Source organism: Uranotaenia lowii, chromosome 2 (assembly GCF_029784155.1).
Source record: "Uranotaenia lowii strain MFRU-FL chromosome 2, ASM2978415v1, whole genome shotgun sequence".
Taxonomy (NCBI): domain Eukaryota; kingdom Metazoa; phylum Arthropoda; class Insecta; order Diptera; family Culicidae; genus Uranotaenia; species Uranotaenia lowii.
Window position 1 is genome coordinate 149,871,198 of NC_073692.1, and position 17,759 is coordinate 149,888,956.

General features: G+C 33.7%; 1 protein-coding gene across 2 annotated transcripts in view; it reads right to left on the bottom strand.

Moving 5' to 3' along the window:
* LOC129743957 (solute carrier family 66 member 2) overlaps positions 1–17,759 on the bottom strand; it is a 142,266-nt gene that overhangs the window by 55,021 nt on the left and 69,486 nt on the right. The window contains exon 3 of one of the 2 annotated variants that reach the window (XM_055736206.1): positions 9,593–9,883. The exons of the other annotated variant lie outside the window; for it this stretch is intronic. Within the exon in view, the coding sequence (XP_055592181.1) occupies positions 9,593–9,883 (291 nt within the window). The remainder of the gene's footprint in view (positions 1–9,592; positions 9,884–17,759) is intronic. 2 annotated transcript variants of the gene reach the window in all.

Sequence of the window (17,759 nt, forward strand, 5' to 3'; positions counted from 1 at the left end):
TATACACTTTGTGGATTGGACCAACAAACTGCCCTGTGCAAAATTTAAGCTCAGTCGGACTTGGTTTGGGGGTGCCCCAAAGCGCTCAAAGCTTCGTTTTTTTTACCCTTAAAAAACGCCAAAAGAGGAACACCAAAGGAAATCGGCAAAATCTAAGTTTAAATGCTGATGCCAAATGACTTAAAAATGCATAATACGCCGAAATCTGATGTAATCTCGAAAATAAATTTCATGTCGAAAATCGACTTTAAAATTGAAAAATCACCATCAATTTTTTACACTCAAAAAGTCCAAAAGAGGACACCAAAAGAAGTTCAGATAATCGGAATTTCAATTTGATTTCAAATGACTCACGAATGCATAAAACGTCGAAATCTGGTCGAAATATAAATATTTTCACAAATCGACATAAAAAAATTAAAAAAACATCAAAGAAAGGACCAAAGGAAATCCAGAAAAACCAAATTTCAATTTTGATGCCAAATGACTTGCATGGAACGTCGAGATCTAATGTTATTTCCAAAAAAAATTCTGGCCATGAATCGACTTTCTGCGACTTAGTTGGTTTTCCGCAAAGTTACAGCAGTAAGTCGATTTTTGATCAAAAGTTTTTTTTTTCGAAATAACACTAGATCTCGACGCTTCATGCATTCTTAGTCATTTGGCATCAAAATTGGTATTTCGATATTCTGGATTTCTCCCCTCCTCGAAGTCGATTTTGGATAAAAAAAAATTATTTCGACCAGATATCGACTTTTTATGCATTTCCAAGTCACTTGGCATTGAAATCAAAATTTCGATTTTTCTCATGGAGTCCGATTGAACTGAAATGTAGCACAGATCAGTTTTTTGGGCCAATCTCGAAAATGTATACGGTCGGATATCAAAATTCAATCATTAAATTTTTCCTATTCATCCATTGCCATCCTAGCCAAGGTTGCCGAAAAAAAAATTCTGTGTTATTGAGAAAAAAAAATTCGAATTTCTGTGGTTTTACCCAAAAATTCTGTGATGGTTTTCTGTGATGCTATTTCCATTATTTTCATTGAAAATTCATGACAAATTGTGTCTTTTTTACATTTTAGTTAAAATAAAAAATTAACATTAGAAATCTTATCATACCTTTCTTATTAAAAGTAAGAAATATAAATTTTTTATTAGCCGAAAAAAAAATAAAATTTTGGATATTCATTTTAATTCAAAAATTCTGTGAAATCTGTGAACATTTGAAAATTCTGTGATGAAAATTTGCTCAAAACTCTGTGAAACTACAGATTTTTCTGTGATTTCGGCAACTTTGATCCTAGCTCATCATCACGATAGGGGCATATAGGAACACTTCTTCCTTTTTTCCATTTAATTTTTATCGCAGTATAATATTTTTTTTTAGTTATGGTGGTACAAGTTTAAATTGTTTTTCCTCTGAAACACTAATTAAAATTTCGTTGGCTGTTTCCTTTTTACCATTTTCTACCATATATCTCAAAAAGTTTTTAAAAAAAAAGTGTTACATTTCTTCATTTGCTAACTTCATATTTACATGTAGGTTCCAAGAAAAAAATAAATAAAGCCAATTGTCAATGATTGATTTCCATTAGTGTCCATCAATTTGGTCCGGCACCACACCCCTTTTATGATAGTTATCATAGATTGCTTCAAGTTTCTGAATAGAGCGATCTGATTTTCGTTATTTTTTTTTATTAAGTTGAGTTTTTTTTATCAAATTCGAAAATTTTCTACGACCTCCGTTCTACTTATTCGTTCCAATATCACACTTTTTGCATGTATATCGAAAACTTGAACCAATCTAAGTTTGAATGGTTAATGAAGGAAAAAGGCTCGGCTAAAGTGCCGACATCGGAACATGATGGAAAGCCGCCGCCATATTCGTTCGTTGGTGGTTTCCCGGGGAAAATCGCGGTTTGCGTGATTCAGCCAATCGGTCAGCACCATAATGGTTATGTTTTTGTTGTTGGTTGAAGCTGGAGGTGCTATTTATTTACTCAGCTGTTGTTATTGTTTGAGTTGGCCCTTATGGGCTCAACTAGCCAGACTGAATGGAATGGGACCTTTCACTCATCCTTTCGTTGAGATATCATCGCGATATGGAATGGCAGCTTTCTTCGACTCTAGGAATGTCGTCACACACTAATGGTCGATTGATCTTTGTTTGGATCTGGTCCCTTGACGAAAGGAATATGTAACGGGTCCTTTGCTTCGTCCTACCAACAATGCTTTTTTCTTGGACATGGGCTTGTTTATTTCGTTTTGCTTTGGGAAATGTGTGACGCATAGCTTTCCATTATACCGGCATATGTGGGTACGGATTGAAAATTTGACGAAGCAAGTGAAGGATGATTACGCATTGATGAAGGCCATCCGTTTGTCAACAACAGCTCTGGGATTTCATCAAAATATGATACAACCTGGGGTCTTTTTTATGCATGTTTTGGTTCGTCCCGAAAATAACTGTCTTTGATTGCAAAATGTATAAATTTTAGGGAGTTTTTGTCAAAATCATCCATATAAATATTTGTGAACAGAAATTTCCCAATATTGGACACAATAACACAGTCTCCCTCATCTTAACACGTTCGTCGCCACGTCACCCATATTCGGCAAACGGGTGTATTTCCTGGGGGGCCCCGTCACATCAAAAAGCAGGTGACGCTCTCTTACTTGAGTTTACCGCTCAGCTTCGCCACACGTTTTAAATATGAAAGTTCTCCCTCTTTGCTTTCTCTCTCTGAAAATTTCCTTGGGCCCGGCTAGCAAAACTACCAAAATGAGCATGGCGACGAACGTGTAAGGGATGCTTAAATCACCGATTGACAGGTGTTCAAATCGTTATCACCACCGTAACGATAAACGGCATTTTATTTGTCAAAACTCTGTCTGTGCACAACCTTTTTATGGCCAATTTGTTGCATAACACATTGCTGTCGTCGGGACGCAATCAGGGTCGTCCGTTAAGGACGAATTTAGACCAGTCCCAGTCCCTTTAACCCAAGTGACCGTATACATTCCCGCATGGCAAGTGATGGAAAGCGTCGTCTCACATTTATTATTTACCTGTGTTGGTCATTAAATTGGGATCTGCTGCTTTGATTTCTAGCAGCAACATCATTGGCAAATAGAAGATAGGTGTTTGCGGTGCCGCTTTTCCCGGAATATGTTTTCCATTTCCGTCGGGAGAAAATTGTGTATTACCTATTCAAGTGGAACAGCAAAACCGATCAATCAAACAACGCTTTTTGGCAAGAAGCTTTGAATGATTTGTCAAATTCAATGACATTGTCGATCATCCTGGGTAGGTACAGAATATCGATAAAGACTTAGATCATTATAGTTTGCATAAAAAAAAATGATAAATAATTCAAATATGATATAATCTAGTTTAATAAATCTTCAATCATTTTGATATTTTGTATGTCTTTTTCTCTTTTTCCCAACGGTTGAAAAGTATTTTTTTCAAGCAATTTGGTACACAATCAAGCTCTAAAATAACGAGAGGATTTATTTTGTCGAATCATACTAAAAAGAGCGATTCCACATAGAATGCAAATCAAACACGTCAGCACTCAAAAAACAGGGATAAAAAAAACAAGAATATTTCAAAATTAAGAAAAAGATATAGAAAACAATTAAATAAGATAAATTAAATTTGATACATAAACAAATTTTGACCTAACGAGATGACCCAATTACTTACAATGAATCTTATCTGGAACTTTTGCAGGTACGAATATAGTAGTCCATTTCTCCATTTCATTCATTTCAGAATGAACAATTTCCCAGAAATTTTTTCACCAGAATAAACTAATTCACAGAAAAATGAACCATTATCCATATTTTTTTTTGCCACAATCACCATTTCCCAAAAAAATTAATATATTTATCCAAACAGGAAGTTTAAAAAAATCGATTTTTTCACAAAAAAAACCAACGAGGATGAAGGGGCCGAAGCGGCACAAAGCTGAGGAAGCTTCCAAATCCGAAGTGGACGCCGACACGCCTGCGGAAGCGGCAGTGCTAAACATTGGTCTAAGTTAGGGTTACTATATCCTTCAACGCCAAAAAGAGTACGTTGAATTCATATTTCATAATATTTAGGAGAACCAGGAGAAACCAGGAAATTCTAATAGTTATGTGACTTACCTGGCAATTATGACTTTTCAACAAATACTTTTACAAATTGAAAGTTACCGTTTTCAGTTTTTGTTCACTTTCTTGCAGATTTTTATTGAAAAGTCAAAGGTTCGTTGGATTATCCACAGAGATAGAGATAAAAACATCGCAAACATGAGAAAATGTTGCATTTCAAAAACAGTTCAAATTGCTGTTGTGCTCTATGCCAACTGTTCTTGCGCTAATTGCCTATTCAAAGGCGCTGATTTTCTGAACATTTTATTTTGACGCCTGGGAGAAGCTTTTCTTAAAAGCGGTTTAAAAACTTTCGAAACATTTGTATTTAACTTCAAGAAAAGTACTGCTGATGAAATAGCAAACTTGTTTTTAACGAAAAATTTAGAGTAAAATCGATTTGTGATGCTTCCTATTTTCATTCAACGTTTGGAAAACTCAACAAAGTAGAGAAACCTGTAGTACCGTGCCATGAATGCATAAAATGATCCATTTCCTTCGAATTGTTTGTACATATTTATATGAACAAAAACTTAAGATCTGGAAGAAATAAGTTCGTTTCTCTGATAAAATGCATTTCAGCAAAAAAAAGTACATTCCGCAAGATTTTACAAAAAGAAGAGTACGTACTCTTAAAAGAGTACGTATGATAACCCTAGTATAGTATAGTATAGTATAGTATAGTATAGTATAGTATAGTATAGTATAGTATAGTATAGTATAGTATAGTATAGTATAGTATAGTATAGTATAGTATAGTATAGTATAGTATAGTATAGTATAGTATAGTATAGTATAGTATAGTATAGTATAGTATAGTATAGTATAGTATAGTATAGTATAGTATAGTATAGTATAGTATAGTATAGTATAGTATAGTATAGTATAGTATAGTATAGTATAGTATAGTATAGTAGAGTATAGTATAGTATAGTATAGTGTAGCTCGTATAGTGTAGTACAGTTAACCAATTTACTTGAAACTTTGCAGGTGGACACAAAATTAGTATTGAAGTTTGAGACCCCTTCCTCTAGCAAAAAGAGAGTGAGGATTTCCATAACAAGCAAATGTTAACAAATTTGGCATTTGGCACCCTCCATTTTTTCAAAGTGGACTCGAGATGATGATGATGGAGGCATGTTTTTATTCATATTTAATTTAGTATGGCATAAAACGTTATTTAGATACCAAAAATATTTGTAGGGTAGTTTATGAGCCCTTTTCGCAATGTGGCATCCTTACCAGCTACTTGCACATACAACTCATGAAGCTTATCAGAACATTCAAGAAATTTCTTAATGAGAATTTTTTGTTACATTTAAACCCCAAACAAGTTTTAATATCAAAAGATTATATATTCAATTGAAAACTTTTCCATTTTATTTTTTATCCTAGAAACTGGAGAATTTCCGCTGCAGAGTCAAAATTGAAACATTTAACATTTGACATAACTAGATGATTTTTTGTAATGAATGTCCTTTTCGGTTTCTATGAAGCGAGTATTCCCATAGAAAACGAACGTTGAACACGGCACTACTTGAATAATTATCGAAAACTTTTATGAAGGATTAATCACCGTAATTTATATTTGTAGATTTAATTGATCGGCCAAGCGGTGTAGTAGGCCCGTGAGGAACAAAAATCTGATATGTGATGGTATGCTTCAAAATAAATTCTACCCGCTCATTTTCAACCTCTTTCATTTCATCTAACCTTCTATCCACCTAAAAAAAATTTCATAATCTTGAGATGTCCCTACTAAAAAAGACATCACTTTTCACCGCTAGGCCGATCAATTGAATCTACAAAATTATCGAAAACTTTCACAAAAATTCATAACAATTGTTTTTGATATTCGACTGAGTGAAAATTTTGTAAAATTGGTTGATGAACGGCTTTTCAGTCAATTTTTAAAATCAAAACGATTGTTATTTATTACTGTCCAGACGTTTCGGCTATTTGTTGTAGCCTTCTTCAGTGGAAAACTGTAATTTTATTGTGAATTTAGTAACATTGTCATTTTGTTAGTGTTGTTTTGCAAATTTCTACTCACTAATTGTCAGGTTCGTTTCTTGTCTAGTTTCTACTGTAGCTAAAGACCAATGGTTGAATTTTCTGTGTGAAAACTGTAGAAATATGTTAGTTCACAAAATCGAATCTCTTCTATTTTTGAACTCACTGCTGCATCAGTAAGAACGCAACGCTTCACCATTTGACAGAGACTACGCGGCAGCGCTTTACTGATAGCGGATTTTATTTTGTGTATTGGTGTTATTGGTTTTATTTATGTCACTAACATTTGTTTTTATTTTGGATTTGGTGTTTTGAGTGTTCGTGAGACTTTGTAGAATGTTAGAGTATGTAGAGCTAAGATTGTTTACATCTGTCCTAAAGTTTAGTGTATTAGACTTGTGTTCAACGAGCCGTGTTTTTAAGCTGTTTCGGCTCATTCCTATATATTGTTTGGAGCAGCTATGACACGGGATGGAGTAAACGATGTTCGGCGTTTCGGATGGGAATATTCCTAAGCCCTGCCCTAAGCCTGCCAAGAGTCAAAGATCCGATTGCCCCATCCGAAACGCCGAACATCGTTTACTCCATCCCGTGTCATAGCTGCTCCAAACAATATATAGGAATGAGCCAAAACAGCTTAAAAACACGGCTCGTTGGACACAAGTCTAACGTTAAAAAAGTACGAGCAGCTATCCGACAGAGGCATTACCCGCACCGATGCAGAAATGCAGAGCATGCGTGACAATTGCACTGCTCTCATTGCTCACATCATCGACGAATCACACACAATAGACTTAGACAACGCCAAAATCATCGATAGAAGCCGAAGGTCCAGTTCTCTCCCGATACTAGAAATGTGCCACATCTACACCAACACCAATACACTAAACTTTAGGACAGATGTAAACAATCTTAGCTCTACATACTCTAACATTCTACAAAGTCTCACGAACACTCAAAACACCAAATCCAAAATAAAAACAAATGTTAGTGACATAAATAAAACCAATAACACCAATACACAAAATAAAATCCGCCATCAGTAAAGCGCTGCCGCGTAGGTTCTGTCAAATGGTGAAGCGTTGCGTTCTTACTGATGCAGCAGTGAGTTCAAAAATAGGAGAGATTCGATTTTGTGAACTAACATATTTCTACAGTTTTCACACAGAAAATTCAACCATTGGTCTTTAGCTACAATAGAAACTAGACAAGAAACGAACCTGACAATTAGTGAGTAGAAATTTGCAAAACAACACTAACAAAATGACAATGTTACTAAATTCACAATAAAATTACAGTTTTCCACTGAAGAAGGCTACAACAAATAGCCGAAACGTCTGGACAGTAATAAATAACAAGCGTTTTGATTTTAAAAATTGACTGAAAAGCCGTTCATCAACCAATTTTACAAAATTCATAACAATATGATTCACTTATTACATTTATTTTTATTCAGTGTTTATACGGTGGAGTTCAATTGAAAATTAATGTAGAATATTATGTTCTCAATGCGGAAAAATTAAAAAAAAATAAAATGATTAAATTCATCGATTGGTAACCGCTCACACTTTCGAAAAGGCAAACCTTAAATACAAAAGAAATGTTTTCGTCATATATGTAGCGCCATAATATTTTGACAGTTCTTGATGAATCAGTTTTGATTTCCAAATATCTTTTGATTTCCAAATATGACAACTTTCACCATATAAAATCATTGTTTAATATAGAATCAGGGATTCAGTCCAATAATTGACAAAACGAAATTATAAAATGAAATGAGCACTTTGGTAAGCTTTGCTTGTATGAAAAACAAATATCAACAAGCACGTGAATAAAGGCTTATTTAATTTTGCCGTTAGTGGGCTGTAGCGAGATGGTTTGGACAATTTCATCGTTCGATAATCACGAACGAAACGATAGTGTTTAGTTATGCAGTCCACTCTAAAATGGCTAATGGTGTATTCCACCATCAGTGCAAATGCAGTTTAAATGTCTTGGAAGACTTTCGTATAAGAAATTGACAAGCTTTTCCAATCTTCGTTAGGAGAATTCCTAAAAAAAAATAAGCTACTGTTAACAGAATTTCAAAAGTAATATTCATGGAATGTTACTACAAAATTGTTTCCGAAGTAAGAAAGGACTAATATCACGTAAAAATTCTTCGTACTGTCTCATATTTTTAAATGATTTAGTAGAAATAACCTTCTTCCCCCCTTCCAAAGTAGCAGTAGCAGAAACCAAAAGTTGTAGAGGATTTCCAATCTTATTAAGTCGAAACTTAAGAATATAGTGGAAATCAATTGAAAATTTTACAAGGGATGTTATTTTCTGTATTGGAAGATCCATCCGACTTTTAAAAAAGGAAGGGCTTCCGTAGATATCTATTTTCAAATGTTACAAGCATAGTTTCCATCAATTTAGCAAGTATTTTTTGAAAAATATTTTCCATAAGCAGAAGGTAAACGCTAAAATAAAATCTATTTATATTTTTAAATTGAAAACTTCAAACAATTATCAACTGGACTATTAACCGTCGATACTCAAGCAAGCTTGAACGAAAAATGGGACGCGGATGACGAAAACATTGTCTATTTTTTACAGAATAAGCTGGACTGGAAACATTTGTTTAAAACTCGACAAAGTAAAAAACTCAATTTGTTTACACTAGATAATTGTGATTCCATAGGTAAAAGGTTTTTTCTCGACCAACATGTTGGTCAGAAAGACACATTTCCAGTCGAGTAAATTTTTAAATTCCTTTAATTTTCGGATTCTGTCATCTAGCGTGGGACGGTATGTCACTGCATAAAATAGTAATGAAAAAAAAAAGAAATATTCGACAAGCACGCTTATACATATAGACAAACAGGTAGATATAAGAAAATTAGATGATGGCAGTCGATCTCTCAAACGCTGCCACTCGATAAGCGAATTATGGCGAAAAAATGGCGAACCACAGATCGTGGCACGTGACTCGGCGAGATGAGGTGGAAGCATTACGGGGGTGGAGTGATGAGATGGAACACTTTTTCCCGGTGTTTAGTGGCGCTGCGATGCTGCGTGGTCCGTAATTCAATGAACACAAACAAAATGGAGGGATGATAACCGAGCGGAAGGACGCAATGAGACGAATGTTTGACGAGACGAGGTGAAGCAAATGTCGTTCGCACAGCTGGCGGTTAATTGGTGTGATACACTTGGGAGGACATTCGAGAAATGGCGGCTTAGATCCGTTTCCGGTGGAGGTTTCTGGTGAAGGTGATGAATCAAATGCCATGTTTTTATCTAACAGAGTGAAACGTGGGGGTGGACTGTTGTTAAGTTTGTGGTGAAAATAAGATGACTACAAATTGTAAGACAGTGGCAGACAGGCAGACATTCGAGGGGGGTGTGGGTGGCAGGATGTTCAGGGGCAGAAAAAACCAACCCTACATACCGATGATGTAGTGGCGAGATCGTGACTTCTTCATTGGAGGTGGCTGCGGCGGAACTCCTCCCCCAATCCCGATGGAAGTGCTGTGAGCCAGCTTGACTGTCGTCCCCCCTTCCGTCAGTGGCCCCGGGGCTCCCCCGGACAGGGAACAGGCCGTGGCTCCTTCCCCCGTTATCCTTCGGTTGCTAATTGTACCATCGCTCTTGACGGTGTGGTGGTTTTGCTGATTCTGTTGCTGGTGATATTCATCGCTGTTGATGGTTCTATTGATTGATTCCAGCAGGGTTTCATCTCCTGTTTTTTTTTTGGTTTATTTTATTTTATCGAAAAAGGACGGGGGAGGAAGAAACATAATATTGTAATGTTGTAGTGGTAGTGTTTCTAAGGTTTTTCTTTCTTTCGAGAGATAGTATTCACTGCCATTTACAAATGCCGGTGCGAAGAATAGGCTGCGCAATTTGCACAAGTAGCTAGTCAATTTCATGAAAGTATTTCTTCGATCAAAGCGGGACGCTTCTTCAGTGCTGTACAAAATTTATTTTGCGTTTGCTGGTCCGATGGATGAGTAAAAAAAATACCTCAAAGCTCTACTTAACAATTTGAAAAATTTAAGTTTAAGGACCGTAAAAAAACTTCCCCTGAGGATTTTAAAAAATTAAATTAAAATTTGAAATTATAAAAAAAAATCATTCAGATTTCAGTCAGCCTTTAGAAATTTCTATTCTAATCTAGAATAGATAATTAAATTGGATTCCTAAATGAATTAAATAAGGAAACTTGTTGCAATCGAAATAGAAAATTAAAATGAAATTCATAATGCACAATTCAAAAGTCGCAATACGATGCAGTAGAAACAAGAAAAATAAATTTACAAACTCAAAAAGTATAACAGCATAGTGTAGCTAAAAAAAATTGAAACCATTTTTCTGTAAGAATTGTTGAATATATTGTCAGGGAGTTTAGCAACAAGGTAGAAAATTGAAACCGTTTTTGTTTTTGGAAATAGGAAATTTTTAATGACACTCGAAATTACCGGACTTTTCAATTTTTAAAGTATGCGGTGGAAAATTCAGTTGAATTATTGAGATAAACAAAAGCGATTCGATTAGTTCAAATTCAATTTCCATTATTTTTTTCTATCCAGATGCACTTCATAATTTTGATTCAATTATTTTAAAGATGTGCAATGCATAACATCTTCTTTGACAAAGGGATTCTAGTGTATCCCAGATTTTACAAATTCAATTTAATTTCAGCGGCCTTCTTTGAAAGATCGAATGGTTTTCAAAATGATACTGTTTAAAACATTATCAAAAAAAAATTATTCCTAAAAATCTGGCACAATTAATGTCGAAACAGATGCTAAGCAATACCATGGAGGATGAATTTGAAAAAGACATAAATATCTTTAAAAAAAAGTTGTTGAACTTGAAGAATATCAAACTTTCTACAACACTTACTCGCAAATCAGGGAAATTGAAAGTGATATTTTCTTGATAAATTTGGGAAAAAATAAGCAATATTTGAACAAAATCAAGGCATTGTTTCAATTTATACATATAAGAGCAAAGTGTAAGTTTCTTGAATAAATTATCGTAAACTGGGGTAACTTTGATCAACATTAAATTTCTGCAGATTTTCATCATTAACTAAATTTATAGTAAACATTTCTGAAAACTGTTTACTATGTTTGAAAACCTATAAAATGAGTTATAAATAAGCTTAATTTGGTTTTAATAAGGAGATTTTTGATTTGACTTAAAATGTAATTTTGAAATATTAAAATATCTGGTTTTTTGAAGGCTCACAAACAAACATCTCTCCTGATCAAATTTAAGCTATTAGGAGCAAATGTGTTGTTTTATGTGGAAGTTCAACTTTTTTCTTTGTTTAGGTTTAGTTTAAGAGTTATCTTTATGGTCATTTGGTGATTATTTTTGGATATTAAAAAAAAACGGTCATTTTCCATGAAAAAGCCCGTATAGAAAAAAAAAAAGCTAAAACCCTATCAAATGGTCAAGTTTTGATTAAAAATGAACATAGAAATAGTGGGAGGACCTAGGGAATTGTATGAAAGTAAAATTTCATATGTTTTTGAGACCAAAAAATATTGAGAAATGTTTATAATTCTTGCCCCTAAATGTATGTAGCAACATTGTCCACCTTATGAGTATATTTGTTTTTGAAAGAAAACGTTGAAAAATTCAATTGAGTCCAAACGAAAAATGCCTGTAATCGATGTTTCAAGCCTTCTGTGCTAAATGGCACAATTATTTTGAAGATGTTGAGATACGTAAAAACCATAGTGATTAGAGTTACCCCTAAACTCGAAATCTGGTTTTGTGACAAACATTTAATTATAACCACCAAGGTCGGTTGACTTAACTGCAATCAATGATCATGTTTTGTCCTCCTCACCTCAGTAAGTGTTTTAAAACTTTAAGGTATTACAAAAAAGCAATTCCTACCAAAATATACGAAAATAAATGAAAAAGGTGATTAAAGTTCCCCCAGTTTACGGAACTTGAAATTTTAATTTATTATCGTATTACATCAGCAACGTTCAAGTCGTATAGTAGAGTTGAAAAAGAATCTTCGTTTTTAAAACAAATCTTAAAAATCGTTTTCGAATAAAAAAAAAAAAATAAACTCATTAAAGAGGAATTTGAGATTTTATTTGATTTAACAAAAAATGTGAATACACTCGATCCAAATCCTGGAATTTTTTTACAATATCTGGACATTCCAACCAGATTGGACTTAATTTTAATTCTTTAGGAATTTATGAGTAAACCCGGATATATCAAATATAATTTGGAATAATTATTTAAAGCAGCGATAACAAAATGATAGCATGATAACGTGTTAATTTTACTACGACATTTTTGAGGTTTCATTCACTTTCAGAAAAGTTAGATCAAAATGAAAGCTTGATTTGGTATTCAATTAAATATGACGTAGAATCAGGTTTATTAGGGCCTTTTTAGTTAAATTCGGTGTACATCATGACACACTTTCCAACTTCAATTGATTTTAAAATCTTAATGTCCACATCAAAAATATTAAGGTTTATGGTAAATCAAAATGATCTAGTTAGATTAAATATAGGTTACACCAGTTCACAGTGGTCCAGAAATGAAATTTAGCGGGAAACAATGATTTGCGCTCCCGCCTTAGGTTTTAGACATTTGGTGTCCAAGACAAAGTTATACAACTTTACAAAGCGCTACTTTTGGATGAAACAACTTTCGGGTGGTTCATAAAATTCCTTAGATATGAATATTAATTTTTGACTGTAATGAGATAGTGCTGTATAATGTTCAGCAATTAGGCTGGAACAAATATCAATTTCTTCTTTTGTCAACCCCCCCCCCCCCCCCTTCGAAATTTCCGAAATCCTGAAGGGGGGAATAAATAAAGTTTGAAGTATTTTAAGTTAATTTCAAATAAAAACTCTAATATCCGAAAGATTACAAGACCAAGAATCAAACTTTGAAAGATGGAAGTTAATTCACATTTTGTATTCTTGATTTTAATGAATTTTTCGATAAAAAATACTTGATTCATGGGTTTTATGCAATAATATAGTATGTTATTTGGTTGCATACAAGCTTTCGTGCAATTTATTTCAATTTATTTGTTTTTCGCATTATTTTTTATTGTCCCTCCCCCCCCTCGCGATGTTCCAACTCCGAGTGACAAAAGAAGGATTTGAAATTTGTTCCGGCCTTATGTAGAACAACATGATTGATGAAACTTTGTTGAAGACTTTGAATATCTATCTATTACCGTTTATGTTTTATGATGATTTTTCGTGTACAAGTTAGGGTGGTCCTATAAAAACAAGTTTTTTTTGTTATAACTTTGTTGGGTATGAACTTATGAAAATTATGTGTTCGGCAAGTATTTAGCAAATTAGTATACGCATCTTTTTCAGAAAACAGATATCAATTATCTGTTCTTGATTCGCAGTTATCATGAATTTTGTGTTCAAAAATGTTGGCCGTTTTGTATGAGCCATAACTTCAAATGGAGCAAACCAAAAAAATCAAACTTTATTTAGTTGGAAAGAACGTGTTAAAATCTACATTATATCAAAAAATTGAAGAGGTGTTTTTTGTTTAAAGCTTTTTATTTCCATTTGAACTTGACCCAAATTGCCATTTTTCATAAAATATTTCTATATTATTTTTGACTATGTTCGACTGTGTGAGGAATTACCGTACACATCGTTACATTTATATCATATCACGATAGTTAACAAATCTGAACAACTTTTTTAAAAATGAAAAAAAAAAATAATTTGGGAGAACAATCATGAAATTCATAGAAAACAAAAAAAAACACTTATTGCTAGAATGTAATGAAACTAATAATAAACGCATTAGGGGTCACGGATCAAATGATGGCTGCATTCAGGAAGGCTGATTTTTAAATATTTTTATAAATTTTCTATTGGAGGAGGAGTCTTTTAAAAAAACATCTTCCAGACTAACCACACGATCGAACTTTCTGGAGTGGTTTTCTCGAAATCTTCGTAAACTTTTGTTTCTTGTTCCTCCAGCTTCTTCCGAATACATGCCTATGGTTAACATATGATATTTAATTACTGCTGCACTAACAATTTATGTACGGTTGGAGAAACAGGATACCAGCTATATACATTGTTATATAGCACCAGAGTTTCATCAGCATATACTTCAAACGATTGTTTGTTTATAACGGAGCTACTGTTGATAAGAGTCAAAAACACGAAAAACTTTTCCAAAAGCTGAACATTCAGTGTTGTGGTTTTCCTGACTCTCAAGTGGGGTTTACTTACAAAGACGATCTGCAACCTTCATGAACATTCCCATTTGTAATTTTCGGGCTTAGCGATGTCTTGCGATTTGCCTGGTAAATTTAAATCCTTTCCTGATCCGTTGCCAATATAGCACGCTTGTGAACTTGTGCAAGTCAAATCGTTGACAACTTTCGCATCAATCAAGATAAAATACAATTGTGATTGTACCATATTATTATTATCAAAATTTTCTTGTTGGGTAGATTGTCATTCATTTTTTTAGTTTATGGTTTTACCTAAATTACCTAATATTAAAAATTCCTCATTTTTTTTATATTTGTACCCCTCTGACTATGTTAGTCATTCAAAATGTTTACAAAAGCCATTGAATAGGCAACTCTGCTTTTGTAGTGGTGAAAAATTTGAATTGTTGACTAAGGGTACCAGCAGATTGTGGCCTAGAGGATAGCATTCTTGTCTTCTAAGCCAACGATCATGAGATCGAATCCCGGTCGTGACATAACCTGGCACACATAGTATGATGAAGGTTGGCGGTTTTAGCGTTAGTGAAATGCTAGCCGTGTATACCTTGGAATTGTACGCCTCAATGATGCAGCACATGCAATGTGGATGGATCTTTTCAAGGGAACTTAGATTGCACTTGGAGATCCTACCTAGTTATGTGTGTGCTCGTAGTGCTACTGGTAAACAACTGCAACTTCAACCAATAGTGCAGGGATGTCAAGAAGCATAGCAAAGTAAAAATAATAACGCGGGGTAAACCACAATAGATCAACTTAATGGCCGCAGTGGACTCTCTCCCCAACAGGAAAAAAAGGGCGCGAACGCAAAGAAGGCAATTCCATGTTGCAGCACATAAGTATTTTATTTTGTTATATGAAAAATGGCAATTTTGGTCAAGTTCAAATGGAAATAAAAAGCTTTAAACAAAAAACACCTCTTCAATTTTTTGATATAATTCAGATTTTAACATGTTCTTTCAAATTAAACAAAGTTTGATTTTTTTGGCTTGCTCCATTTGAAGTTATGGCTCATACAAAACGGCCATTTTTGAACACAAAATTCATGATAACTGCGAATCAAGAACAGATATTTGATATCTGTTTTCTGACAAAGATGCGCATACTAATTTGCTAAATACTTGCCGAACACATAATTTTCATAAGTTCATACCCAACAAAGTTATAACTAAAAAACTAGTTTTTATAGGACCACCCTAGCTTGTAAACGAAAAACCATCATAAAACCTAAACGGTAATAGATGGACATTCAAAGTTTTCAACAAAGTTTCATCAATTATATTGTTCTACATAATTGCTGAACATTATACAGCACTATCTCATTACAGTCAAAAATTAATTTTCGTATCTAAGGAGTGTTATGAACCACCCGAAAGTTGTTTCATCCAAAAGTAGCGCTTTGTAAAGTTGTATAACTTTGTCTTTGACACCAAATGTCTTAAACCTAAGGCGGGGGCGCAAATAATTGTTTCCCGCTAAATTTCATTTCTGGACCACTGTGCAGTTGTTTTTAAATTTACAAAAACAGGCGATTTTCACACTACCAAGAAAAATAAGTTAGTTGTAAAAAACAAACTTTTAAATGAAAAATCGAATGAAAACGTTCGAAATTTTATAATTTTCATAATATTTGTCATGCAAAATGGTGAAATGCCCGAAAATTTCTACACCAACAGTGTTGCTTTAAGATTATAAAAATTTGTAAGTGATATCATTAGATCAATTCGTCATACTGGGTAAAGTTTTTTACGGCATCGAAAAATGTAAAAATTTGTGCAACTATTGCACGTTTTTATATCTCACAATGTGAGAAACTGTGTCATTATTATTTTGTTATCATAAAATGATAATCTTATTTTATTTTATTAAAAAAAAACTGGTGTTATAGAAATGTTGCATTTCACACTGCTTTCATGATGCCCCGTTTGACGATAATTGTTCCAGAATAAAAGTATACACAGTATACACGGAGAGCACGATACTGGTTAAACTAAATGTGTTATTATATCAGTTTAGCCATCCTTTTTCGATGAGTTTTGAAAGCACGACGATGCCTATTTTGCCATGAAATCTTACCATGAAGTGGCACCTCTATGCCCTAAAAATTAGTTTTGAAACGTTGACTAAACAAGGCATCATTAAGGTTTCAAGGGAACCTACACTTGGGATTATTAAGGTATCCGTAAAGTGAGATCTAAATTTTTTGCCATTGTTCCACCTTTATTCGAGCAGAATGATAGCTAATTTAGGCATAACTTTGTCATAAAAGTCGAGAAGACTTTTATGACAAAGTTATGCCTAAATTCGCTATCGTGCCTTAAAAGTTAAAATTTGGTATCATTCTTCGCTATATAAAACTGTTGTATGCGTGGATAATTTTCTAAATGAAGGTAAATAAAAAATATAAAGCCTTTCGCGTTGCATCACAAAGTTATCTGATCTGTGTTAATAGGATTATAAGCCATTCGAAGGAAAACTCATTAGTTCCATTGCTTCCATGCCTTTTTAGCAAAATCCGATATTATTGTTCCCGAATAAAGGTGGTAAACTTACCAAATTATGGTTTAGCTGAAAGTGTTTTCATACCTTTAGTTTAGCCATCATTTTTAAAGGAATTTTGAAAGAACATCGATGCCAAATTTTGGCAGTACATAATACCTAGAACTGGCATCATAATATCCTCAAAAATCGTTATGAAACGTTTGCTTAAAGAGGCATCATTATGGTTTCAGACCCGAGCAGACTTTTATGACAAAGTTATACCGTAATTTGCGATCATGCCTTGGAAGTAAAATTAAGAATCATTTTGCCCGAATAAAAGTGGAACAATGCCAAAATTTATGTCCCTCCCCCATGAGGGTCAAGAAAAGCAAGCCAGGTATTCTACTCTACACTCTAAATATTAAATTCTGTATCATATTTTTAATGTTGAGTAAGGCTTTTAATTAATGAGTAACAATCTTAACTCAGAGATAATACCTAAACCTCGAAAACTAATCCCGATTCAAAATTCTGCTTCAGTTAATTTCTTCGCTTGTTGATAAAAATTTGTTTTTGATCATTAAATTTCAAATGATATTAAACACATTTCGGAGGTTCTGGTTCCATATTATTAAAAATCTTAATTGCATTTCAGTTTTCATATTTCGGATTCTGCATCCAGTTTTGGATTCTTGATTTTCGGCTCAATACATCTTTTAAAAACGTGATGAAACCCTGTTTTGTAATCGCTCAAATTTGGTTTTGCATTTCATTCAACATTGGGTACATGTTTTTCGAAGCTCACATGCGTTTTCAATTTTAAGATACTAATTTTCCAAATATATAAACAAAATTAGAAACCACC